The 27,460-nt window shown below is 35.4% G+C and overlaps 1 protein-coding gene across 1 annotated transcript in view; it reads left to right on the top strand.

Annotated features, from left to right (window-relative positions):
* The window catches only part of COL15A1 (collagen type XV alpha 1 chain), a 218,515-nt gene that overhangs the window by 115,687 nt on the left and 75,368 nt on the right, over window positions 1-27,460 (top strand). Inside the window, exons 14-19 of the mRNA XM_044658323.1 lie at window positions 1,729-1,764; window positions 6,406-6,537; window positions 9,766-9,834; window positions 14,428-14,463; window positions 14,561-14,644; window positions 18,526-18,591. Of these exons, the coding sequence (XP_044514258.1) occupies window positions 1,729-1,764; window positions 6,406-6,537; window positions 9,766-9,834; window positions 14,428-14,463; window positions 14,561-14,644; window positions 18,526-18,591 (423 nt within the window). The remainder of the gene's footprint in view (window positions 1-1,728; window positions 1,765-6,405; window positions 6,538-9,765; window positions 9,835-14,427; window positions 14,464-14,560; window positions 14,645-18,525; window positions 18,592-27,460) is intronic.

Genomic DNA, 27,460 nt, shown 5'->3' with positions numbered 1-27,460 from the left:
CTCTCTCTCTCTCTCTCTCTCTCTCTCTGTCTCTGTCTCTCTCTCTCTCTCTCTCTCTCTCTCTCTCTCTCTCTCTCTCTGTCGCTCTCTGTCTCCCACCCTCCCTCCCACTTTCCCTCTCCTTTCTCCTCTCCCTTCCCCTCTTCCCTCTGTCTCCCCTTTCTCCAACTCTCTTCTCTCTTCTGGTACCATAACTTGCTCCAGGCAACTCATTTCATCTCTAATTTTCTATGAAATCAGGAAATTAAATTAGATGGCCACTAAATTCCCTTATTCTCTTTCAGCATTAAATCTATTGTCCTATCTACGTCCTTGTACTTAGATATTTTAAAAGTAGCTAGCCTTAAGTGATTTCTGAAGAGTGTTTGTCAAATGCAAGAGAATACAAAAGAGCTGTGAATTTAAAGAATCTGTAGACTAAACTCTTCAAGATGTGACCTTGAACAAGTCTTTTAATCTTCAGAAGTCTCAGTTTTCTTTTCTTTATAATAGGGAAAATAGTACTTGACCAACTTTACAAGGCTATCCTAAGGAAAGTATTATACAAGTTATAAAATGTTTAAATAAATTTAATTTTTTATTAAATTCAGAGATTTTGCTATGGGAAATTTGAACAGTACTATCTGACATTTCTATACACTTTAAAGTTTGAAAAAAAGTCTTTTTACATACATTAATTCACCTAAGCCTCACCACAATCCTGTGAAATATGTATTATGGAGTATTTCCCATTTTAAAATGAAGAAACTGAAACCCAAAGACATTGTGATTTGCCCATGATCACAAAGTATTGAATATAAGAGGCAGTATTTGAACTTAGATCTTCCTGACATCAAGACCAGCATTCTATATCATGCTCCATATCCAAATCCAGTGTTCTTTTCACTCAACTCTAACCCAACTGAATGGATTACATTGAATCTTCCAGTGTTTCTTGATGATGATGTTGGAAAGACCTGAATTCAAACCTTGCCTCAAATACAAATTAGCTATATGATCTTGGACAAATCTCTTAACTTCTGTCTGTATCAGTTTTTTCAACTGTAAAATGGAAATAGTAATAGTACCTACTCATAGGGCTATTATAAAGATCAGATGAGATAAAATTTATAGTTTTTAACATAGTACCTGGCATACAGTAGGTGCTTAATAAATGATTGTTCTAGGGCAGTGATGGACAAACTTTTTAAAGAGGGGGCCAAAGGAAAGGAAATGCTCATCTGTCAGTCTGTTTCTAAGGCAACTCTTTAGAAGTTTCATTGTATTGTATCCTACACATTGTATTTGTCAGATTAGGAATAATGTCCTGGGGCCAGATAGAACATTTCAGGGGGCTGCATCTGAGCAGGCTGTAGTTTGCCCATCACTGTTCTAGGGGGTAGTAGGTGGTGGAGTGGATTTAAAGCCAGACTTAGAGATGGGAGATCCTGAATTCAAATCTAGCCTAAAACATTTCCTAGTTGTGTGATCCTGGGCAAGTCACTTAGCCCCATTGCCTCGTCCTTACCTCTCTAAAATGGAAGGAAAGGGTTTTAAATGAATAAATAATTGTTCACTTTCCCTCCCTGCCCATTGTTGAAACTAAAATTGGATGACTCTTTTTCAGGGATATTGTAAAAGTGCGCAGTTCTCACTGTTGGGAAAGTTGGTTATATAACTTCAAAGATTCATAACAATGCATTCTTTTATTAATATTAATTTAAAATTGGAATTCCTTTTATTTTTCAGGGTGAAAAAGGTCCTAATGGCTCCATTGGTGAAAAGGTAAAAGGGCATCTTTATAATCTCATTCTGATATTTTTTTAAGATATTGAGTATGTGTCGTGTGTGAATGTTAAAAAGGTAATGTGCTCAACTATTTAAATGAATCTGTGATCTCACTGGTGCAGAAGTTCCTCTTATCCATGCAAATCACAACCCAATCATGTAGAATAGCATAGAAAAACATCCCAAGTGTTGAAAACAAAAATCATGGTAAAACAATATACATGGAAGACTTGTCAAATATGTTTCTACAATTTCCTTACCACCTCTTCCAAAAATGTATTCAAGTTAGTTAAAAAGTTTATCTAGAGGACAGCTAGATGACTCAGTAGATTTACAGCCAAGAGTGGAATCAAGAGTTCCTGGGTTCAAATCTGGCCTCAAGGAAGATATCAAAGTTGGGTCTGAAGCTTTCTTGACCTCCTAAAACACTCCACAAACAATAAAAAATAAACCTATAAAATCAATACTAAAAGTGGTGGAAACAGATCGGAGTCCCAAGTGAAGCTGAACGGCTAAGAACAACTAAGGGAGAAAGGTTTCTGATTTCCCCAGCCTCATACCCACTGCAGTAGGCTCTAGAGGCAGGAACAGAACAAACAGCAGGAATCCACAAAGCAGACTAGGAGGGCAGGATTAGCAACCTTACCTTGTGTGCTGAGCCTGGGGAACCTGAATACCAGAGGGCACCACTAGAATCTAAATCTGTAGGCAGAGGGCCCAGAGAACAACTATGTCTACTGTAGGCTTCTGTTGGCCCAGGACTAGGGATTGAAGGCGTGGCTCCTTGGAGAATCAGGTTCTAAGGGCAGGAACTCAAGCCTCATTGCTAACAAATAAGGGACTTTGGTGGTTCAAAAAATGAGGATTGGACACCTTCTTTGTATAGGCTATGGTGGTAGGAGATGAGTAGAGAAGGATCACACACAAGTGAATGTGTCTTCTGAGGGATTGAGATCCCATCAGCTGTGGTCACTGCCAGGAGAATGGAGCCCATGGTTTTTGCCACAGGGAGAGGCAGAGGGACTGCTTGTAGTTGCAGTAACAGAACTACCCACAAGCCCTGGCTGGAGCACCTGAAGTCAGTTGTAGCCAGGGATTTAAGCAAGGGACCTGTAGTACATCTGACCCTGGACTATAAAAACCACAATAACTAAATTGGACATAAGGAAAAAACACCCACAAAAAAAAAACCCTAAAACCTGAGATAACATATATCAATGCAATAGGAACTCTGGGTCTCCAGAAAAGAGTCAATAATTAAGTTGATTGGCCTGGCCTTTGAAATTTTAAAAATGAACTTAAAATAAATAAATAAATAATGAGTAAGCAAAGGAGAAAGAACCAACTATTGAAAGCTAGTATGGGGAGAGAGAAGATCTTAGCTCAAACTCAAAGGACAGTGAAGTAAATAAACAACTACTTCAAAAGCAGCATAGAAATAAAATAAATGGCTGCAAGCTCAAAAAGAGCTTTTAGAAGAGCTTAAAAAGGACCTCAGAAACCAAATGAGAAAGATGGAGGAAAACTTAGAAAAAAAAGATAGCTAATGATTTCCTAAAACAACAAGAAATAATAAAGCAAATTTTTTAAAAATGAAGTAATAGAAGAGAGAAATATCATATCATAGAAAAAACTGACCTGGAAATGGATCAAAGAAATATAATATAAGAATAGTCTTCTGAAAAGTTATAATAAAAAATAATTTAGACATCATAATTCAAGAAATCATGAAGAAAAACTGCCAAGTAATGCTAGAAACTGAGTATAAAATAGAAATTGGAAGAATCCTTCAATCACCACCTCAAAGAGACTCAAAGATGAAAATGAATAGAAACATCATGCTAAATTTTGTAGCCCCCAGGATAAGCAAAAAATACTACAAGCAACAAGAAAAAAAAAGTAATACCACGGAGCTACAGTCAGAATAACACTAGAGTTAGTAGCTTCAACATTAAAAGAACACATAACATGGAACACAGCATTTTGCAGAGAAAAAGAACTGGGCCTACAATCAAGAATAATATTCCCAGCAAAGATGAGCATAATTATAAAAGGGAAACAATTCATATTTAATAAACTAAAGGAATTTTAAATATTCCTGAAGAAAACCCCAGAACTCAGAGGGAAAATGTGATCTATGAGAAACATATAAAGGTAATGAAAGGCTAATCATAAGTTTCCCAAAAGATCAAAGTCTTTGTTTCTGGCATGGAAAAGTGTCATCTATGGCCCCTGAGAATAAGATCATTGCCTGAGTTTTTTGAAGGGGTGGATATAGATGAAAGACTCAAAATTGAGGAATTGTAAAGGAATGAGCCGAAATGGTAAAAGTAGGCTAGGATGCAGGGTGTAATGACTATCAACTATGGAGGAGGAATGAGTAGAGGAACTGCCTTGAAGGAGGTGACAAGAGGGTAGAGGGCTGGGAGCACTAGAACCCAACTCTTATACCTTGGATAAAGAGAGAACAACATGCACAATTAAAAGGGTAAATTTTTTCTTAACAAACAGAGAAATTTGAGGTAAGGGTAATGGCAAAAGGGAGGGACTGGGAAGAGAAAAGAACAAGGAGATAAGAAAAGGGAGGAAAGGGAAAGATACCTAGGTGGTAATGTATAACAAGAGGTAGGGAAATAAGGCGGGGAGGGGACAAGGGAATCAAAAAGCAGGAGGGCACAGGAAGGGGCTTGGGGAAAGGTAGATAGAATAAGAAATAAAAGGTAAGCCTCAAGGGAAAAGAGTTGTGAAAAAGAGAGGAGTTGGTCAAAAGAAATTGGATATTTGAGTAGGGATACAGCAGAAAGAAAGGGACAAATAGTGAGAAGGAACAGAGTAGATGGAAATGCACAATTAGTAACTATGACATTGAGTTTAATAGGATGAATTCTCCCAAGGGAAGAAAATGGCTGTCAGAAAGGATAAAAAATCAGGGCCTGACAATGTGTTGTCTACAAGAAATACGGTGAAAATGAGAGACAAACGTAGAGTGGATGTGAGGGATTGGAGCAGAATATACACCTCAGCTGATCCAGAGAAGGCAAAGGTAGCAGTCATGATCTCTGATGGAATTGGTGCTAAAATGGATATCATTGAAAATAATGAACAGGGTAATTGTATTATGTTGGGAGAGAGGAATTATGAATAGTGAAATGGTACCAATATTAGACCTATATGCACCAAGTGTTATAGCACTCAGATTTTTAAAGGAAAAAGGAAATAAGTTGCAGATGGAAATAGAAAACGAAATAATAATAGTAGCAGACATTAATTTTTCCCTCTCAGAACTAGATAAATGCAACCAAAAAATAAATAAGAAAGGCATTAAGGAGATGAATAGAACCTTAAATAAGATAAATATAATAGATATTGAGAAAGCCCCATATACCTGTGTGACATTAGAGACAACTAAACCTGAGCATACACATAATCTAAACATAGTTTCTGATGGGACAACAATGGCTTAGAGAGCACAAATATTCTACAAAAGTCTTACATCAACACTCATCATACTATTGAGGTAATGCTGCATCCCTAAGGGATTATGGCCCTGGAACAAAGATTCTACTGCATATGAACAACCTAGAAAGGCTTGTTTCAGAAAGAATATGGTCCTGGCAACAGGTTGCCTCTGCTGTTTAAGGAACAATCTAACAAAATATGGTCCTGATAATATGTTACTGAGAACCAGAAAAGCTAAAGTGATCAAATTAAATGTTGATGGAAATATAGAGAAAGAGCTAGAACAGCTGTGTTGTGTTTTTTTTTAGAAAACCATATGGAAATATACATCAAGAGTTATAAAGTTGTTCATGATTCTTGATTGACCTAGAGATCTCATTACTAAAATTAGGCTCTAATGTCATTATTGAGAAGGTAAAAAGCTGTGTATGTATGAAAATAATGGAAGCTATGTTATGACAAAATAATGATATAATACAAATATACTGAATGGGAGAAATGGCTGAAAATACTGTGGTATTTATATGTAATGGATTATATTGTGCTATTGAAATGACAGATATTGGAAATATAAAGAAAACAAGGGAAATATATGAAGAGGTGGGAAAAAAGGCAGGAAAGAGAATAAGAATGATAAATACAATTGCATTAAAAAAATAACAGCCACAAAATCAAGGGGGAAAAAATCCAAGTAAAACAAATCCAAAAGGAACTCAAAAGCAAATGTTTATATTAGCATACATAGATAATTTATATATTTTAAGCAAAATATGAACAATGTGGAGCTTGAGTTTTGCACATAATTTTTTTATGCATTTGATTTGGTTTTTTTGGTGGTGGTGGTAGTTACTAAGTATATAATAAAAAATTATTTAAACAAATCTGGCCTCAGACACTTCCAAGCTATGTCTTAACCCACATTGCCTACCCCTGAATCCTCTTCTTTCTTGGAACCAATACATGGTATTGATTCTAAGATGGAAGGTAAGAGTTTTTAAAGAAAAAGTTTTTCTACTAGTAAACATGGTAAGAACAGTCAAGGTGTTCTGTAAAGGAAACAGCTATCATATATTTATCAACTTAGTTGTCAAAGAATGATTTTTTTAAGCCAGACAAATATTATATAGTTTCAACAACTGTTTTGAGCTCTTTTCAATGCAATCAATCTCCATTTTCCAGGGTGACTCTGGAAAAAGAGGATTACCAGGCCCCCCAGGGAAAGATGGGGTTGTTGGGGAGCCTGGCCCCCCTGGCCTCCCTGGTCCTCCTGGACCCCCTGGAGCCAGCTGTGGAATGGGACTTGGATTTGAGGTAGTTTTTTAAATTAAAAGTTTATATATGCATGAAGGAATTATTAAATGTAATGAACAAGATTGATTTTATTCACTCTCCTCATTTCTGGTATACTGGTACTGGCTCAGGTAAGACATTAATTTCCTTAAGTATTATTCTTAATATAGGTGCATCCTTTGTAGCAAAGTTCTCAGTCATTTTGTGATCATCTTAATACTTTATGAGCAAATTCAATAAGCATTTATTAATTATATAGCATATGCAAGATTCTATAATATCCCCAAATCTACTAACGATAATACCATTTGGCCAATTGCCTGAAGCCAACTCCATATTAGCTCCAATGCTCTCTCTGAGCTATCCCTTTATCTAACCCCTATTCTGCTCTGTGGATTATAGCATGATCTGCCTGTAAGAAGGCTTGGGCTCTGCCCCATTGATCTGTGTTCACATGGAGCTAAATGGCCCCAGTAACATTGCTTTTTTTGTGTAGCTAATTTCACACATCCTGCTATTCACATTTGGTCAGATTTTCTTAATATACAGATTAAAAATCTTCCAGTCAACTCTTTCTGCTACCAATTAGCTACTGTTACATATAGAGAGAATAATTCTCAGGAACACTGTATTTGTGGGGTTTTGTCCCTGCCACTAGTAGGATTAAAGTTGAAATAGAAAATCAACCACAAAAACAAAGCCCTTATTAGTCAGCTTATTTGAAGAAATAAAAACTACTTTCAAGGAAGTTAGTGTTCATTCACTTTACAAGTATAAGCACCTTGTTCTCTTAGGGTAGCTTGAGGCAATAAGGGATAGCACTGGACTTAAAATCTGGGTCCAAGCCCTACTAAGACACTTATTTCCCTTGATCTTAAGCAAATCACTAAACCACAGTTTCTTCATCTTAAAAGTGAGGACAGGGGGCAGCTGTGTGGCTCAGTGGATTGAAAGCCAGACCTAGAGACAGGAGGTCCTAGGTTCAAATCTGGCCTCAGACACTTCCTAGATGTGTGACCCTGGGCAAGTCACTTAACCCCCATTGCCTAGCCTTTACTGCTCTGCTGTCTTAGAACCAATACACAGTGTTGGTTCTAAGACAGAAAGTTAAGGGTTTAAAAAAATGAGGTCTATGGTATTCATATACCAGCCTCACTTAGTTATTGTTTTAAGAAAAGTATTTTGCATGCTAGAAGTAAAGCCTTAATTTCCTTTACAGACTTTGTATTTCATTTTTGTCTTTATACTCCCAGCATCTTGCATAGTGCTTCACATGTAATCGAATAAAAGCCTATTACATGGAATTGAATATTATTACAAGCTGTTATTATTATACTATATATATATATATATATATATATCACTTAATCAACCTTGACTACAAGCATCACTCATGTAGCACTTGAATTGCCAAGGAGAGGAAGTAGATTTGGAAGGTGGAAGGCAAGGAGAGGCTGGAAAAAATTGTTCCAACCCCCCACTTCTACTTACTATAGATTTAAGCAAAGAATTACTTGTTTAATTGTTTTTTTTATCAATAATAAAAACCAGTTAGCATTTATGTAGCTCTTTAGGGTTTTCAAAGGACTTTACACATATTTTTTCTTTTGATCTTCACAACAACCCCAGAAGTAGGTACAATTATTATTACAGATAAGGAAACTTGGGCTAGGAGAATTTGAATGACTTATCCAGGGTCACATAGCTACTAAATGCCTGAAGAAAGATTTGAATTCCAATCTTCATGACTCTAAATTCAATATTCTATCTATTGTGCCACCTAAGAGGACATTAAAATGAGACCTATGATTCTTCTTACTGATGTGAAGTTTAGATCCACTGATTCATTTGGAATGAAAAAGGTCATTCCAATCCGTCATCTAAAGAATTCAGTACTCCCTACTCTAAAGCTCCATCCAATCCCTATGTCAGCAGTTACACTGACACTTTCATCTTTTAGACATCCCAAAGACAAATTCAATATTCAATAGACTGGAAGTCATTGATATAGAACTCCCTTCTATGATGGATACCACAACCCATCCATGTCTACTTATTCTAAGTGATTTTTGTCCACATCTTCCCAAATATCCTCCATAGGAGAAGCACTCGATGACTTAGTGAGAGCTTTTTTCTAGTCCTTTTGACATGATATCAAAGATGACAAATAACACACACAGGCTTCAAAACATTTAGAAGACAAGTCACTGGTACAGTGGGGAGAGCACAGGGTTAGAAAGAATTGAATTAAAACTAGCTCTGTGACCATGGGCAAGTCACTTATCCTATCTGCCTCAGTTTTCTCACCCCCAAAATGGAGCTAATAATAGCATCTCCCTCTTAGTTTTGTTCTGAAGATGAGATTAGATAACACTTGTAAAGCATTTTGCAAATCTCAAAGAAGGATATAAAGGCTAGCTATTATAGTTGACTTTGTTATTGCCAAGGATAGCTGACAAACTCAAAAATCTATATAAATATGTTATTATGACCATTTTAACTATTACTCCTATGCAAATGACTTCTGAATTTGTAGAACCAGTTTTGATATCTTACTTGAGCTTCGATTCCGCATTTTCAGTTATCCACTGTATGTTCCCAACCAGCTATCTATCCCACTAACTTCTGACTCAGGCTCGAAACCTCAAAATCACAGACTTACTTATACTCTTAGTTGACCTCCAACCAAATAAAGAACATGTTTTAAACATAACATTCAAGGCTCTCCACAATCTACTCCAACAATCTTTCTTTCCTTATCTTTCAACAATATCCCCCAGTCAGGTATCCATCCCACAAACTTCTGACTCACTTATTAAGCTTGAAACTTCAAAATCCCAGGTTTTACTCTTTAATGAGTGGTTTGATGGAGTGGTACAAAAATATGGATAGAAACCAGAACTTTGATTTCATTGGCATAAGAAACTTCCAGATGAGTAAATTCCCTCTGTCAATATAGGGCCACATCTTCCTTGTTACAGTCTTAGAGAGTTGCCCTCGTGCATTGAAAGATTAAATAACTTAGCCAGGATCTCATGAGTATGTGTTGAGGATTTATACTCAGGTCTTGCTGGCTCTAAGACCAGCTTCCTATCCACTATGCCACGTGCCTTCCACAACCCAGGGCAGGTCTCCAGAACTGCTGCCTGTTTACTTGTCCCAGCCAAGATAATTTTGAAAAAAAATGTAGATATAGTCAACAAGAAGTTTTCATTGTTTGATTGTATATCATACTTCTTATTATTCTAGGATATAGAAGGCTCTGGAAGCATTAGTTTGTCGAGTGAACCCAAAACTCCAGGACCAACAGCACCAAGTGTAAGTTTATTTGTTTATTTTTTAAACACTTACCTTCTGTCTTAGAATCAATATTAAGTATCGGTTCCGAGTTGGAAGAGTGGTAAGGGTTAAGCAATTGGGGTTGTGACTTGCTGGAGAGTCGCACAGCTACGAAATGTCTGAGGTCAGATTTGAATCCAAGGCTTCCCCTCTCCAGGCCTGGCTCTATATCTGATTGAGCCAACAAGCTCTATGTAAATTTATTTTTTAAATCAGAATTCTAAGTGACCCAATTTCTTTAGAAATCAGACATTTGTGCATAGTATTTGAGAGCTAAAGACAGGAAACTGGGAAGAAGAGAGGGAAAAGGAGGGAAGGGAGATGCCTTGGCTTTGTCCATAGTTCACAAGTTATTGCGAATAACTTGCCTATTTTATGCCTCTACTTTCCCATCTATGTAATTTCCATAATGTCTCCTGCTGTCTTATAAAGACCATATTATTATTTACAGGATAAGAACCCAGAGAACTTTTAAGTCCTAGATGAAGTGGACCATCTAATTAATGATGGATAGATTGCCCAAGATGTACTGTATAAAAAAAAAAAAAAAAAAAAAAAAAAAAAAAAGCTCTGTCCATAGAAATTAAATGAAGTGCCTTTCAAGGTGAAAAGCCTACATAGTAAACCAATATGCTTCTGTTTTTAGTTTCCATTTTCCCTGAGTTTACTCTTATATTTAATATTATTGTCCTTTTATTGGGGATATTAAGTGTAACTGGAGGAAGAATAACAGTGTAGAATACAAGAACATAGGCACCGTTAGCTGCCAGGAGGGATTTATAACCCCCATAAAGCAGAGAAGGCACATTTTCATGATAAACTACAAAGCAGAGTTTATTGACCCTTGTCATCCCTTCTTCCCCCAGGGGGAAAACATTGTAAACAGTACATATGGCCTGTGGGCCACCAAGAAACACACACACACACACAAACATATATATATATATATATATATATATACACACAATTGGTCAACTGCTCTTGTGATAACTCTACCATGCCAAGCTATTTTCTAATTATGAAAGAAACTACAAGGAACTGCTTATAAATATCCTCAGCTTATAAATGTTAATTAACAATCCTGTTATTTGATCTGACCCTTTAGTTCCAGAAAGAGCTCCCAAGCTCATAGTCTGGGATGCTTAAGAAAGTATCTATGGTGTAGCTGTCTCCTGAAAAGCAGACATGAGCTGGTAGAATTTAAGTGCTTATTTCAACTGTCCCTGGAGAAGTGACCTGGATTGATGTCCCTCAGATCAGATGCTCTAGAGCCCAGATTTGACCATTTTCCTGAGTTCTGAAAGAGACAGGTTTTTTTTTTCTTCTTTCTTATCTGGATTTCCTCATTTCATGTCCTACAGAAGTAATGATCTAAGAAGTCAGATAAGGCTTATGAGCTAAGAACCTAATTGCAACTGTCATCTCTAATCTGATTCAGCTGAGATAAAGCTACAGTTAAGTGGCCAAGCCTGTTTTTGTAACTGGAAGAGTTTATAAACAATTAATCACTCCCAGAAAATTCAGTAGACCAGCCATTCATCCATAGGGTAAGGGACCAGCCATTCCCTTAAAATGTCAGCAAAAAATTCAAGGCTCTTTGCCGGTCATTTTGACTAACTCCCTCCTTACCTTACCTTAGGAAATTTTCCTTTAGAGTAGTCATTCTAGGCATTTGTAGTATAGGAAAATTCTTCACAGATCAATTTTCCCAAGGAACAGTGCCCCAACATTACCTAGTAAATAACAAATTTGTTTCCACTCTTTCATATGATTATACCTTACCCTGTTAACTTACACACTGGAGGCTCAGTTGTGTGCCGTAATGTCTTATTAAAGAAAATATTAGGGAGCGGCTGGGTGGCTCAGTATATTGAGAGCCAGACCTAGAGACAAGTCACTAAACCCCTATTGCCCAGCTCTTATTGCTCTTTTGCCTTGGAACCAATACATAATATTGATTCTGAGATGGAAGGTAAGAATTGAAAAGAAAAGAAAAAAGAAGATAAGAGAAAATAAAAGAAAGAAAAAATTAAAGAAAATAAAGTAGATAAAATCTAACTAAACAAAACAAAGTGAAACAAAAAACCCTTACCCTGTTTAGTTTGTTAAACCTGACCAAGTTTTGAACTCTGAGGTTTTAGATACTGTTTAGGCTGATAAAAGAGGCTTTAGAACAATATATTCCTTGATTTCAAATATTTAAAGAAGTTATAAATTTCATTCTAATAAAAGAAGGAGAAAGGAAGTTGGTCTACCTGAAAAAGAGCTGGCCTAGGGGGTCAACAAGACCTAAATTCAAGTCCTCCTCTGAATGTAAGCTGTGTGACCCTATGGCAAGTTCCTTAACCTCTCCATGCCTCAGAATGTGGGGTCATGAGTTGAAGAGAAGGGACACTGTAATCTCTTTTGGTAGATTAGTAAATTCTTACACTGATAAAATCACAAGTCCAACAAAAAAATGTGGAAGACATTTATAACAATTAAAGCTATCCAACAATGTACAGTTAGCTAACTGTCTGATGTTTTAATAGGAAAGCAGGATGCCAATGGAATCTATTGTCTGAGGCAAGAGAGATTAAGAGGCAGCGTTTGAAATGATCCAGTGTCTGGAAATTGAAGCCTAGGCTGGTGCATGAGTATCACAGATTTTAGGCACAAGCCGTATATCTAAGACTAGAAGAATCAAACTAGAAAAAAAGCAGAGTTTGTCACATCCCTAATGTTCCACCTCTCTCCCCTCCACCAAAAAGAACTACTATTAAGTAGTCTCCCCTATCTTACAACTACAATTTATGATTTTTTTCTGTTCATCTCTTATTGCTTTTATTCCTGTTGGTTATTTCCAGAACTTTATAAATATTAAGGCACTATAAAGTGTATATTGCCACCATTATTAATTGTTTCATCAAATATATGAGCTATTCCTCCTATCTCTGTATCATCTGAAAAATGATTTATAGAAATTGTATTATTCAAGTTCAAAAATCACTGTGGGATGGAGTAGTTAGAGGAAACTCCATGAAACAAACTAGAACTGGAAACTGAAGTTGGAAGATGGGGTGGAAATAAGGCAGATAAAAAAGGGAGATACAAAGAGAATTCCACGAACAAAGAGTCAGAGGTGAGAATGGCATATCTGTGGGATGGAGAATAAACAGTTAGCTGAAGGTGAATGTGAATGTTGGGAACTATTGAGTGATAGAGTGAGGCTATCATGTGGATAGCCTTGAATATATAATTTCTAAAAGATCTTTATAGGACAACAAAGAGATAAGATTAACAAGGTGAAATCGAATGAATTTTTAAAAAATCTCATATTTTGATTCAAAGGCAATAGAAAACTTTTAGACTTTTTATTAATAAGGGATAGACTTTATGAAATTATTTTTAAGGAAAAATTTATCTAGGTCAATGTTTATATAGATTAAAGAAGAAAGGGACTGGGAAGAGAGACTAGCTGGGAGAATATTGCAATAATTAAGGCATAAGGCTGCGAGGGCCTATGATAATTGGGGTGATAACTAGGAATAGAAAGTAAGAAACATTACAAGTCAAGTTAGTAAGCATTTTTAAGCACCAACTGTGTGCAAGACAGTGTTTAGTTCTGGCAATAAGAAGAAAGACAAAAACAAAAGCAAAAAATCAACAGGATAAGCAAGAATTAAAAATGATTTTGAAGTTTTGAGTTCAGATTTTCGAGAATGGTATAGCCACTGATGGAAATGAGAAAAGTGGAGACATGGTATGCTTTGATGATATTTAACAACCAGCTTTCTGGGGAGAAAAAAGTATGTGTGTGTGAAAGAAATACTTTTGAGTTTAAGTTTCATTTACATTTTCTCTTTCACTTTCTTAAGTCTAGACAGTCAACCAATCAATAAATCAAGCCCATATCTGGGCTTCTCAGGTATAAATGCTCACAGTGAAAATTTAATAATTGACTGTTGCCAGCTGTGGCACACCTTAGGGTGGAGGGGACCTAGTTTGGGAGGAAAGATAATAGGTTCGATTATAGATTTGGAATCAGAAAATATTTAAATTTGAAAAGACTATCTAGTTTAAATTTCCACTTAAAGTAGCAGCCCTTTTAGCAAAATCTAGGAAAAGTGGTCATCCAGTATTGCTTGATTACTTCTAGTCTGAAAGAGGTCACACAAATTGTCCTTTTGAGGTAGAAAAGGGGAGGACAAGATCAGCAGACAACTAGTTTGACTGGAGTGTAGACTACTTAAAGGGCAAAGGCATGAAATATACCTGGAAAAGTAGACTACTTCCAGATTGGGAAAACCTTAATCATCAAGCTTAAGGAGTTTGTATTTATCCTATAGGCAATGGGAAATTGTTAAAGATTTTTGAGCAATGAAGGGACCTGGTCAAACCCATGAATTAGGGAAATTATTTTGGCAGGTGTAGGTAGCATGAATTGTAAAGAGAATTCATGTTAGATGTTAGAATGACATTCCAGTAGTTCAGAAGAAAGGTAGTGAAGGTCTGAAATAGAGGGATATAGGAAGAGAGAATAATAGGTCTCAGAGACACTTTCAATAAATTTATTTTTTTTATTTTCTACAGGGTTCCAAAGGAGAAAAAGGAGAACAAGGGCCGAAGGTAAATTTACGAATCGCAGAGTAGTTAGATTTAATTCTGGATATCATGAAAATGTAAATTCAATGACTATTTTCTCTGACATTCTTTTGGGAACCAGGGTGAAAGGGGGAATGATGGAGAAGGTTTAATAGGACCTCCAGGACCACCAGGACCACCAGGAAGGACTGTTGCTGTGACCAGTGTGAGTATCTCAGACTCTTCACAGGATATTTTCTTTCATTTGAATATATATAGAAGTAAGCTAAGGTTTAAAAGTTTGTTTCATTCCTTCATTGATTAGCTAGCTATTCATTGGGCATGAACTTTCTATCTTTGGCAAGAAGAGATTCTAAAGTCATCTGTCATTCAATATCTTTTTGCTATTCTTTAAAATTAATTTTTTAAAAAAATTAATAAGTATGTATTTTCTCTCTTTCCCACTTCCTTTAATTCTTTTTGGGAGGATCGGGAGCAGGAACAGAGTTGAAAAAAAAAAAAAAGAAAAACCAAATTCAACGTAGGCCGTCTATTCCTGTCTTGAACTCTGGATATTCTGGCTAGTTAGATTCTGTGATGGGACTTGAAAAACACTTGAGAGAAGGGAGAAGCTAAGCTACAGAGAAAGAATAATAGTCTAGAGGCTGTGACAGTTTGGGTGAGAAGTAGCAGAAAGTGAGAATAATAAAGGAAAGAGTGTGGGAACCAAAAGGAATTTTACAGATGACACTGTAAAGTGTCCTTCACTGTACCATAATGCTCTTATCACTTCTTTAATAAAATTCAATACTCCCTGATTAGCACTTCCACCACTCAGAGTGACCAAGAAAAAGAAAAACCTATTTCTGCCTTCCCTCCATTTTCATCTTCCTTTCTTCTCTCAGGAGTTCTTAACCTGGAGTCTACAGTTATGTAGATAGATTTGGGAGAAGGGAAGGATCTATGAATTTAGATGGGGAAAATAACATCTTTATTTTCACTAATGTTTGTTTTCCTTTGTGAATAGTATGTATTTTATTTTATGCACTTAAAAACATAATTCTGAGAAGGGGTACATAGTCTTCCACCGACCCTCAAGAGGATCCATGACACAAAAAAGCTAAGAACTCCTACATTAGATGTTCCTCTTCCTTTCAATATAACAAAAAGAAAAGAAAGGAACTTTTTGACATCTTTAGCATGCAATATCAGCAGTGTCCTTCACATTGTAACTTTTTACTTAACGTTTGTTAAATTGAATTGTTGAATTGAATCAAATGCTGAACTTCAGTGCCAGCTGTCCTTATACCACCTGTCAAGGCAAACCAAAACTATCACTAGGAAGTGATGGATTCCAGAGTCATATAGAGAAGATATAGGGTCCAGGGCAATCATAGAACATTTTTATCCAGGAAAAAATGAAATTAAGATGAATATTCAAAAAGGTAGTCTTAGAAAAGAAGTAAAGGAAGGAGATATAAAAATAAAGAAATTAAGGATAGCTAGGTGGCTCAGCAGATAGAGTACCAGGCTTGGAGTTGGAAGGACTTGGGTTCAAATCTAGCCTTAAATACTTACTTCCTAGCTCAAAAAACAAATAAAATAAACAAAAACAAAACTACCAAATACTTCCTAGCTGTGGGAGCCTCAGCAAGTCACTTCCCCAATTGCCTAGCCCTTACTGCTATTCTACCTTGGAGCCAATACTTGTATCAATTCTAAGACAGAAGGCAGAAGTTTTTGAAATAAATAAATTGATGATGGGTACATCAGAGATAGTTGAAAGGCTATTATAGAAGTGAAGAAAGAAAGATCCATCTGTTTGTTTTTTTGCTTGCTATAGGTAGCAATGGGAATTACACCATGAATCTGATTCTCTGGTCTACTGAAGTGACAAATTAACCACCTTCTCTTCCAATACTGTCATTGCTAATCTACTAGGTCCAAGGGCCCACACAGCATTGACTTGGGGTAATCTCCTTGGTTCATCATAACTTAAGTTCTCTTATGAGAACAATTCTCTTAGATATGAACCCACAAACTCCCAAATTTCTTAGAATGCAGAAATAAGGCAAGGAGATCTATGCCCATTGCAGTGACTTGCATATAATTCATCATTCATAAATGTCTGTTGAATAAGGGAATGAATAATATGGATGAATAGGAGAGAATTGGTTGTTTCAGAATCAAGTGACATTAAGATAGATCAATTTTTGAGATATCAATGAAGATTAAAGGAGTAAAAATGGAGTCATCTTGGGAGAAATTTAAGAAATACTGCTAGGTTGAGATTAATACAATATTATTAGAGAGATCACTATTGTAGATGGGTGAAATGACAACTACATTTCTTGAAGTTATAAAGAAAGCAATAAAAAATGATTAATAAACTTTTAATGGAGGTGAAACCGGCTTATTCTGGAAAAATATGCTTCCCATAATTTGTATTTCCAGAAAAGAAAAAACAAACAAACAAAGTAAATTTAGTATCTAAGTCTTAGCTACTATCAACAACAGGATGATCCAGGACAATTCTGAGGGGCTTATGGAAAAGAATGCTATCCACCTTCAGAGAAAGAACTGCTGAAGTCCAAATGCAGATGAAAGCATGCATTTTTTCAGTTGTTTATTTGGGTTTACGTTTTAGGGTTTTGGTTTTATAAGATTAGACACTTACAAAAATAAGCAATATGGAAATATGTTTTGTGTGATAAAATGTGTATAACCCAGATTAAATTACTTGCCAGCTCCAGGAGGGATAGGGAAGAAGGGAGGGAGATAACTCAGATCATATAACTTCAGAAAATTTATGTGGAAACTTGTTATTACATGTAATTGGTAAAATAATAATGCAGTGTCTAGTATCACCTAATATTTTTACTAGGGGATAATGCAGAAAGGCATTTTTTAATTTAAAAAACACTGCTTGTTTTTCATTCTTGAAAATCCTTGTACTGTGAGACCATAATTACTTCCAATTTTAGGGGGTCAAATAAGAATCCATGGGTGACTAAAACTGTTTTTGAAGACTAGTCTTCTGGTAATTTTGGCCCAGCTATTGAAATATATTGCAAGGACAACAATATCAAGTTTAAAGCATTGCTGATCTTAGATAATACCACAGGTCATCCAACTACACTTGGTTCATTGTATGAGAATGTGAGAATGTAAATTTGCCAATATGTTGATGAAGCTTCTCTACTTACTGGTAAATGCAAAGATTTTTAAAAAGACAAGACAGTTCAGCCTATGCTGTTAAAGTATTTTCAGTGACAGTAATGATGGTTTCATCTTATTGTCAGTGTAGGTTTATCCTTTGATATGATATTCCATAATTTTTTAAACTAAAAATACTATTTTCTATAAATGCGGTATTATCTTGTAATGAACTTAAATCAGAAATTGTTTTCATATCCTTCACTATAACATTATCAAACAAATAACTTATTTTAAAATTTTTTTCACTGCATATTTCCATTGGGCCAGAACAACGAATGTATTTTACGTACAATTATAATTTCAAATAGTAAGAATTCAAATAATGAGACCACTTCATAGATTTATTGTTTACACTAATCAAGACATATGTAATTAAATAATGATGAATTAAAAATTGGTGAGAAGAAATTTATGAAAATGTTATGAAAAATGTTAAGTAACTTTAGTTGTTTAAAAGAATCAATGAATTAGCAATGATTGATAATATATTATTGAAAGTCCGTATTTTTTTATAAAATTGAATTTAATTAAAATAATGTCACAAACAAAACAGAGAGAGGTAGCTAGGAAGCACCCTGGCTAGCATTCCAGACTTGGAGACAGAAAGACCTTACTTCATTTGAATGTTGCTTTGGGCACTCATTAGCTCTAGGATCCTGAATAAGATATAGCTTAATTTGGCTTGGCCCCAGTTTTCTCATCTGTAAAATGTGGATAATAATAGTATATACCTCACACTTCAGTATTATTTATGAGATGAGATAATGAAAGAATAGATATAAAGGGCTTTACTAGCCATAAAGCCCAATATAAACATTATTCATTATTCTTATTAACAAAAACAGGGAAATATACCATATTCTTATCCATTTCATTTTTCTTTCTTAGTCAATTTTCAATGGCACTGATGGAATCGAGAATATTACTGAACTTCCTGAACTAACTGGCCCACCGGTAAGTATAAAGAAATAAATTCAGAATTCCTGTTTAGATGCTCATGCACAATATGCTGTACTATGGTTTAAAAGCTATGACACTCAAATGTAACAGAATTTTTAAGACTGATAACCCATATATGACCTACAGTCATTAACTCTCTCCTTAATAGCTGGCTTGTTAACTTATCCATTCTTAACCTGGATTCTAAGGTAATCAAGGAGCATATTTCCTCATAAGTTACAAAAATCACAAAATAATTACTTACTCAGCCCACATTCCAGTTTTAAAGATATTATTTATCAAATAAAATGAAGAAATCTCTTTTCCCATAAGCTTTCATATGTATGTATGCATATGCATGTATATGTGTGTATAAATATATTTATTAGATTATCTAATTTTCTAGGTTTATAATAAACATCATGGTAATCTATCATCTGTGAGAAAGAGTCACCTTTAAACAGTACTGCTACTGCTGAATTTTAAATACTGGAAACATAGTCCAGTTGTTCAGCTTTCTCAGGATAATAGGCAAAATCACTCAAGAATTCTCCTCATGATATTTCTTTGCCAGATAAGAGGGAAACTCACTGTTCTGAGGAAATTCCTCTTCAGACTTTTTCTCCTTGAACATTAACTCAGTCTCTCGGGAAAGAAATTCTCTTAGCTTCTTATCTCTGTGTCTCATCCAGTCTCTCCCCACCTATCACAGTTATCAGACCCTAAAACAGCATCTAAACTGTCAGTCTTATCACATTCTTCAAAGATCCCTCTTAAAATATAATAACATATTCATCATGTCTGTGGGAGAGGCTATTTAAGCTAGTGTAACAGTAGATTCGTTTGTATGAAATCCTTGATACCTTCAAGGTATCATCTAAAATAAAAATGAGACAAACCTAAATATGAAAAAAGAATGTAAAAGTAGCTTTATTGTTTTAAATGACAGTTCCAAATTCCTATTCAAAATCCAATTATTCTGAATGTTATTAATGTCCTTATCTGATAGTATGAAAATATCCCTATCATCAAAAAGGTATAGAGTATCTGTTACACAGCAAATTTTAAAATGAGAGAGACCAGTAAGTTCTTTGAGGGCAGGTTTTATTTCACTTTTCCTTTGTAGTGTCTAATAAATAGTATGTACTTAGTAAGTGCTTGCTGAATGACTGGAAGATTGGCTGAATTTTTCAGCAGGAAATGAAAAAAGAAGCAAGTTACATTTATTTAGAATATAGGAGAATAAAAAGCAATGGAAAAGACCACTTCAGAGAATAGCCTCTTCTCTCCTTAACACATGATGGAGATTTCTGACAGTGGCAACAGCCACACTCTTTATTGTTATAAGTCATGCCTCTTGGAATGTAATCAATCTGCTAGCATTTAATAAGTACTTACTATATTCCAAGCACTGTTGTAAGCACTGGGGACACAAATACAAAGAATGGAACAATCCCTGTCCTTGAGAAACTGACATTCTTTTGTTGTTGCTGTTCTGACATAAATTTTTATAATAATTTTAAAATAATTTTTATTTTTTGACCTTTAGAAGTTATTTTAGACAGATTCTTGAATTGGGTATTTATACTCATTAGCTTTCCTGCCTACTTCATCTCCAGAAGGTTTTTTTAGAGCCATGACTTTCCCCATGAAATTTCATTAGTTTTTCCAAATCAAATTTGGGCTTCTTTTCAAATGAATACATTATATCACTGAAAAGGTAAATTATCTGACAAATTTTATCTTTGACTTTTTCAATGTTATCTCAAATTAGTTTAGTGATGATTTCTTAAATATTTGTTGCACGTCCCAAATCATTCTCTTATAAATTTGATAGATCTGTTAGTACTGGGCAAAAGAAATCATATGGATCTGGTTGTTTTCCTCCTTGCTAAAATTAGCTCAAAAGATGTGGAGCAAGTCATCACTGGCAGTACTGACCTCGACATGTGTTTCCGTCATGGTCTGCCATTTTTTGATAATAGAGTACATCTTGTCCACAGTAATATCTTTTCCATGAAAGTTATTCATTTTTTTTTACTTCTAAATATCTTCAGTAATCAACTTGAACTTACAGAAGGCAGTCTTATTCTGCTAATCACCAAGTCTCATTACCTGGAGATCATCAGAGAAAATTTTCCTTGCTTGAGTCTTTGTGACTAGTGTCTTGACAGTAATGCTAATATTGACAATATACCAATATTTCTACAAAAAAATAGATCAACCTCTTCCTTCTTGTCTCTCCCCCCTTTTTAAAACCACCTTTGATTAGGTGCTTATTTTTAACAATCTCCATGATTTCTCTCAGAAAGCCCACAGCTAAGAACTCACGTTATAATTGGAAACAAGTATATGTATAAGCAGAGAATAAATACTATGTAGTTCAATACGTAGTAGTTACAGAAAAAAGAGATGAAGAACTGAATATTATTCATATATGACAATTTTTACTCAGTGTCATAAAGCATCCCCAAAGTAATTTGAGAAACAGCTTTGAGTATTTGGCAGTGAGCAATCAGATCTGAATCACCATGGCTATGTTCCCGGTAAATTAAACTTATTTATTCATACTTTCTCTCATATCATGACCATTTTCTTAGCTAAGTTAGAATGATATTCATTTTCATGTAGAAAGTGAACTCTCCCCAGTGTCATCCGTGATTATTAGAACAATTTCAATCTCTTACCTACTTTAATACCAGTTTGTATCCCAAAGGATATTGTACTCTTTAGTCAGTGTTAATATTGAACTTATTGTCAGAGGCGCTTATGCTTGAGGTTGACTTAAGGATGCCAATTTCTAACAATGTGTTTCCTCCCTGGGCCTCTGTGATCTCGTGTGACCCCCACATCCTCATGCACTCCTTACCCCTAAGTTCTTATTACCAGGGAAACCCATTCTTAAGGTCTCATTTTTCTGCTACTTTGGGTCGTGGCTAGGACTCACTAAAAATAGTCTATATATCTTCTGTATAATTGGATTGTCCTCTGCACTTAGGTCACACCTCTTTTCCCAAACTTTTTTTTTTGTTTCTATGAGCAAGATTCCTATTTTCAACTCTAAGCATCCTAATAATATAATAGTTTTTAAAAACATATAATCAAGTGTATGAATAGAACAAGAATGGCTTTACGGCTTATCCTAGAAAATCCTATCATATATTTCTTTTGATGTGTTTTTTTTACAGGGACCAGAGGGCAAGCCTGGCCTGCCAGGATTCCCAGTAAGCATTACAGTCTTTGAATTTGAACTAATAATTAACTAAAATAACAACAGCTTTTACCTTATATTTTTAACAGTTTGCAAAGTGCTTTACAGACATTATCTTTTACGTACATTCTTAACTATGTAATAATAATGTGTTAAGACTAATAATAATGTTTTATATAGTGTTTTAAGGTTTGCAAAGTACTTTACATACATCTTTAACATATATAATTAACTGTACAATATATATATATATGTATTTTATAATATTTTAGGGCTTTGGATTTGAAGATTTGCAAAGTGTTTTCTATACATTGTCTTTTATATGCATTATTATCTATGTAGCACTGTTATATATCCAAAGGCTATTAACAATGTCTATATAGTGTTTAGAGATTTGCAATGTACTTAATCTATTTTATACATATTAACTACAGCAATAATAATAATAGCTATATCAGAAGACATTTATTAATCATAGTGCTTTGAGGATTATAAAATGCTTTATAAATTAATAATAATAATTTAAATCTGCTCTAAGACTTTTGGAACACCCTATATTAGCTCCTTTGAGCCTCACAACAACTCTATGAGATAGTCACTACAAATGAAGAAAGTCCCATTTTACAGATTTAAAAAGAGGGAGTCAAAGTACCATGTAATTAAAACCCAAGACAAGCACAGAAATGGCAAGAGAACATGAGGTGATACAGATAGGGATTCGACTAGGTAATCTTTGAGGTACTTTCCAATTCTTTAATTTAAGATATTATTGTGTTGAAATAGTTAAAACAACAGGGACTATATCCTGTAATAAAGGCTAAAGCCTAGAATGAATGAACTAAGGCTTGTTTAAAGGGAGGGGGAAAGGGCAGAGGCTGGAGAGGTGTTAGGAAAAGAGGGTTCCAAAGAAAGGAAAGGTGCCCAACAAATAGAGTAAGTAATAGGTAACAGAGAAAAAGAAAAGTTCTTTTGTGTTTTTGTCTTCAGCAAGTATAAGCATCTTCAAATTATAAACAATAAAGAAATCTTCTTTCTCTGAGAATTAAAGTCCAAGACACATAAGAAAATATTAAGAGACTATTTAGCTGCTTTAAATGAATTCAAGTCTCTAAATGCAGATGAATGACATTGCAGGGCACTGAAAAAACTTGCAGATATAACCTCAGAGTCACTGGTGATTATCTGTAAGAAATCACGTAGGGGCAGCTGGGTAGCTCAGTGGATTGAGAGCCAGGCCTAGAGACGGGAGGTCCTAGGTTCAAATCCCGCCTCAGACACTTCCCAGCTGTGTGACCCTGGGCAAGTCACTTGACCCCCATTGCCTACCCTTACCACTCTTCCACCTATAAGTCAATACACAGAAGTTAAGGGTTTAAAATAAAAAAAAAAATTTTTAAAAAAAAAGAAATCACATAATGTGGAAAATGTGGTAAAGAATAGCTACGGACAAAATTTGCCTCAGTTTTCTAAAAGGAGAATGAGATATAGTTCATAAACTATTGGCTAGTAACTTTGATATGGATGTTGCCTCGCAAACTTCTAGGACAGATTAATAAATAAATATTTTGTGAGGATTTAAAAAAAAAATAAAGTGACCCAAAAAGGAATCTCTATGAGTTCCCTCAGAATAATCTAGGCCAAACGAGGTTCATTTCTATTTTGATGAAGTTAATAATTAGACTGTTATATATCGGGCAGCTGGGTAGCTCGGTAGATTGAGAGTCAGGCCTAGAGATGGGAGGTCCTAGGTTCAAATCCAGCCTCAGACACTTCCTAGCTGTGTGACCCTGGGCAAGTCACTTGACCCCCATTGCCCGCCCTTACCACTCTTCCACCTAGGAGCCAATACACGGAAGTTAAGGGTTTAAAAAAAATAAAAAATAAATAAAAATAGACATATATCTATTCAGCTCTGATAACCTTGGTAGGAAATAATTAGTGTGTGATATGGATCAGGAGTAAACAAACTGCAGGCCTAGGGGCCAAAACCAACCCTTCTCACCTGTTTTTGTAGAACAGAAAACTCAGGATGGTTTCTACATTTTAAAATACAACAATTTGTTTTTAAACTATAAAAACCACTCTTAGCATCTTGTTGTTTAGTCATTTCAGTCATGTCAGACTCTTCATGACCTCATTTGGGGTTTTCTTGGCAAAAATACTGAAAAAGTTTATCATTTCCTCCTCCAGTTCATTTTACAAATGAGGAAACAGGGCTAAGTGACTTGCCTAGAATCACATAGCTAATAAATGTGTGAGGCTGATTTGAATTCAGGTCTTCTTTATTCTAAGCCCAATGCTTTATTCACTGTACCACCTAGTAGCTAAGGCAAAGCAGAACCCAAAAGATTTGGACCATTGGCAGTAGTTTATCTAATCCTTATATAAATGATGAACCAGCATAGGAAACTGAGGGATGGTCAGAAATGTAGGAGAAGAGCAAAGGGGTCAGTGTTAAAGTGAATATCTGGTATACCGCAGTGAGATCAAAAAAGAGTAAGACTGAGAAAAGGTCATCAAACCTAGCAATTAGATCACTGGTCATTTCAGAGAAAGCAGTTTCAGCTGAATGATGAGAATTCAGAATTCAGTGAGAGGAGAGGAAGTACAGGCACTGAGTGCAAATAAAAACATACATACATACATATATGTGTGTGTGTGTGTGTGTGTGTGTGTGTGTGTGTGTGTGTGTGTATCCCTGAAGGAGGTTAGCTGAGAAAATGAAAAAGAAAAATAGAATAATAGTGGGGGAAAAGGAAAGTAGAGTCTAGGGAAGGTTTTTTTGTTTTTATTAATAAATGAGGGAGATTTAGGTATTTAATAGTTGAGGAAGATTTAGGTACATTTGTAGGCATTGGGGAAAGAAGGAACCAATGGATAGGTAGATAATATGATACAATGCAATACACATTTAATAAGTGCCTACTATGTGCCAGGCACTATGCTAAGTGCTGGAAATACAAATAAGGGGTGGGGGAAGCATGTTCCCTGCCTTTGAAGAGTTTACAATCTAATGGGAAAAGACAAAACTTAAAAGAAAGCTGAAAAGGGTGGAGAGGAATGAGGATACCTGGCATTAGGGCATGGCAATGATAGAGTCAAAACCAAGCATTGAACTGGAAGGAAATGAAGAATCAGCTTTAATGAGAAGTTTGGGGAGGTGGTTTTTTGGTTGTTGTTTTGTTTTCTCTTCCTCTGCCCTCTACTCCTGCAATCAAAGGGATAAAGGCAACTGAGGATATTGATAAGGTGTGAGGACAAAGCAGAAGCTACCTCCTTAATGATGAGTTTTCTAGTGATGAGCTTATGGGGGAGCAGGGTGGGATGGAGAGAATGGAGATAGTGGAGTTGAAAACCAGCAGTGAAGCTGGAAAGAGATTGTAGTGGGGAGGGGGGTTAAGATTAAAGAGAGAGTGGAAATGGTAATTAGGACAATCTTCTAAAGGGGATGGAATTACATAGAGGGGTTGGTCTTGACAAGGAAAAGGGATACTTCTTCACCAGAGCCTGTGGTAAGGGGAGAAAGAGAAGGGTTGAGTGTGAGCTGAGAAAAGGAAAAAAAGAATGTTCTTAGTGAATGGCCTTAATTTTTTGGAGGGGCGAGGGCCCAGGGCACAAATTGTGAAAGCAAAGTCCTTAGCTGAGATTGTGGTAGAGGGAGGTGGTGTGGGAAGCTTCAGGAGAGAAGATTTTTAACCTCCTGTGTAGTTAAAGGGATAGAGAATTTATTAGGGAAGAGGTAAAAAAATGTGCCTCCTTGTGGTGAGGGTCCAGTTGAGATTAGATAACATAAATTTGTCAAGGGCTTGGATCCTTTAATCATAGTTTCAAAACTTTCTGCATTTTTTTCAGTAGTACATGAGTAGAATTGAAAAACAGTGAGAGTAATCCAAGCTTGGAGTTTGGCCAGATGTGATTGGAAACAGGATAAGGGAGCAAGTGATCTGAGAATAGAGGGTAGTATAGAGTTGAAATTGTGAAATTGTTCATCTAGAGGTTAAGATTTGGAAGGCAAGAAAATGTAGCCAGACCAGAGGTGATAACGTGGGAAATCCCTAAGGAATGGATGAAAAATAGGTTTAGGGGCAATAAAATGGAATAATAAAAGATTATGTTTGAATAAAGGAATTTCAGAGTTCTTGAATAAGGAAGGGAAACATTTATGGGCAATGGCTAAGGTGGAGTGGAGGAATTGATCATGGAAGTTGGTTTGGATATTTGGGTTGAGGCTGGGTGTTTAAAGGAATACCAAGATGTATGTTGATGTCTTCTGGTATAAGGGTAGGAGTTGGAGTGGAATGGGTAAGACTGTGTTCTATCCGCTAAGCTGTGTTCCAAGCAAAAGGAGGGAGAATGTCCTGAGTGTTGAGAGGATTTTTGGGGGGTGATAAATTTGAATAGAGTAAACTTCAAAGAAGTTGCTGACTGGTAACATTTTGTTAAATTGTAACATGAATTGCCCTATGAAGAATGTAAACAGAAGGATTCCTATTGGTAGCAACGTTCTTTAAATCCTACTCCCAAATGACATAATAATAATTATATTGAGTTCCGATGTGAAATCCATAATAAGTTAAGAAATGTTTAACCACCTAAATTTTGAAAAAACAAACAGAATGAAAAATTAATATTGCTTAGATTATGGCACCCAGGTTAATAGGTAGCTCGTTGGTTTAACTCAATATATATATATACATACATATACATACATACATACATATATATATATATATATATATAGCTTGGACAGGTGATAAAAATAGACAATGATCTTGAGCAAATGGAAAAGATTTATCTGAATTATATTTGGAAAAATACAGATCTTTTCCAGTGATCCTAAGGTCCTTGAGGGTGCAAAATCTATCTCAAAATTCAGTACTACCTCAAAGATGTTCTGTTACTGTGAATCATAAACACCATCACCTCGAGTTAAAATTGTAAGGGACACAAGTGCAATGGAATTATGAAGTTTAACAGGTTGCATCATATTGTCAGTGATGACCTATCTGTAAAAAAGAGCCTTCAAATAAGATTGGAGAATGAATGAAAATGAAAATGGGAATGAAAACAAGCTAAATTGTGCTCTGATACCCTTCCAATATTAAAAGAAGGGCTAATTCATCTGTAGAATACTTACAGAAAGATTATAATTGAGGATCACAGGAGATAAGAAGATGTAGTTGTGTTCTCCATGATTAATGAAGTGAATAGCAGCACCGATAATGACACCTCCTTTCTGAAGTTATTGTGAGGATGAAATGAGATAATATTTGAAAAATGTTTTGCAGACCTTGAAGCCTATATAAATGCTAGTTATCATCATCATCATCATCATCATCATCATTACTGAAACCACAATTTTATCAGCAGAGATGGTGATGTGGTATGGGCATGAAACTGGAGTTCAAATCCCAGCTCTACCTTTGTTACCTGTGAGACTTTGGGCAAAGTCATTTAATTTCTCTGAACTTTTCAGGTTGTTCATCTCTAACATGAGGAACTTTTTCTAAATAATCTCTAAGGTCCCTTCTAGATCTGTAATCTTATGATCAAAATTATATTTGTAACACATATGTTCTAAGTAGTTCTTAATAATATGATGATCCCTTAGCAAAATACAAACTTTAAGGACTAAATGAAACTCAAATTTAATGCCATCTCAAAAGAAAACTA

The sequence above is a fragment of the Gracilinanus agilis genome, chromosome 1 (genome assembly GCF_016433145.1).
Source record: "Gracilinanus agilis isolate LMUSP501 chromosome 1, AgileGrace, whole genome shotgun sequence".
In the NCBI taxonomy this organism is placed as follows: Eukaryota; Metazoa; Chordata; class Mammalia; order Didelphimorphia; family Didelphidae; genus Gracilinanus; species Gracilinanus agilis.
Note: the sequence above shows the minus strand (reverse complement) of the source record. Positions and strands in the feature narration are given on the sequence as shown.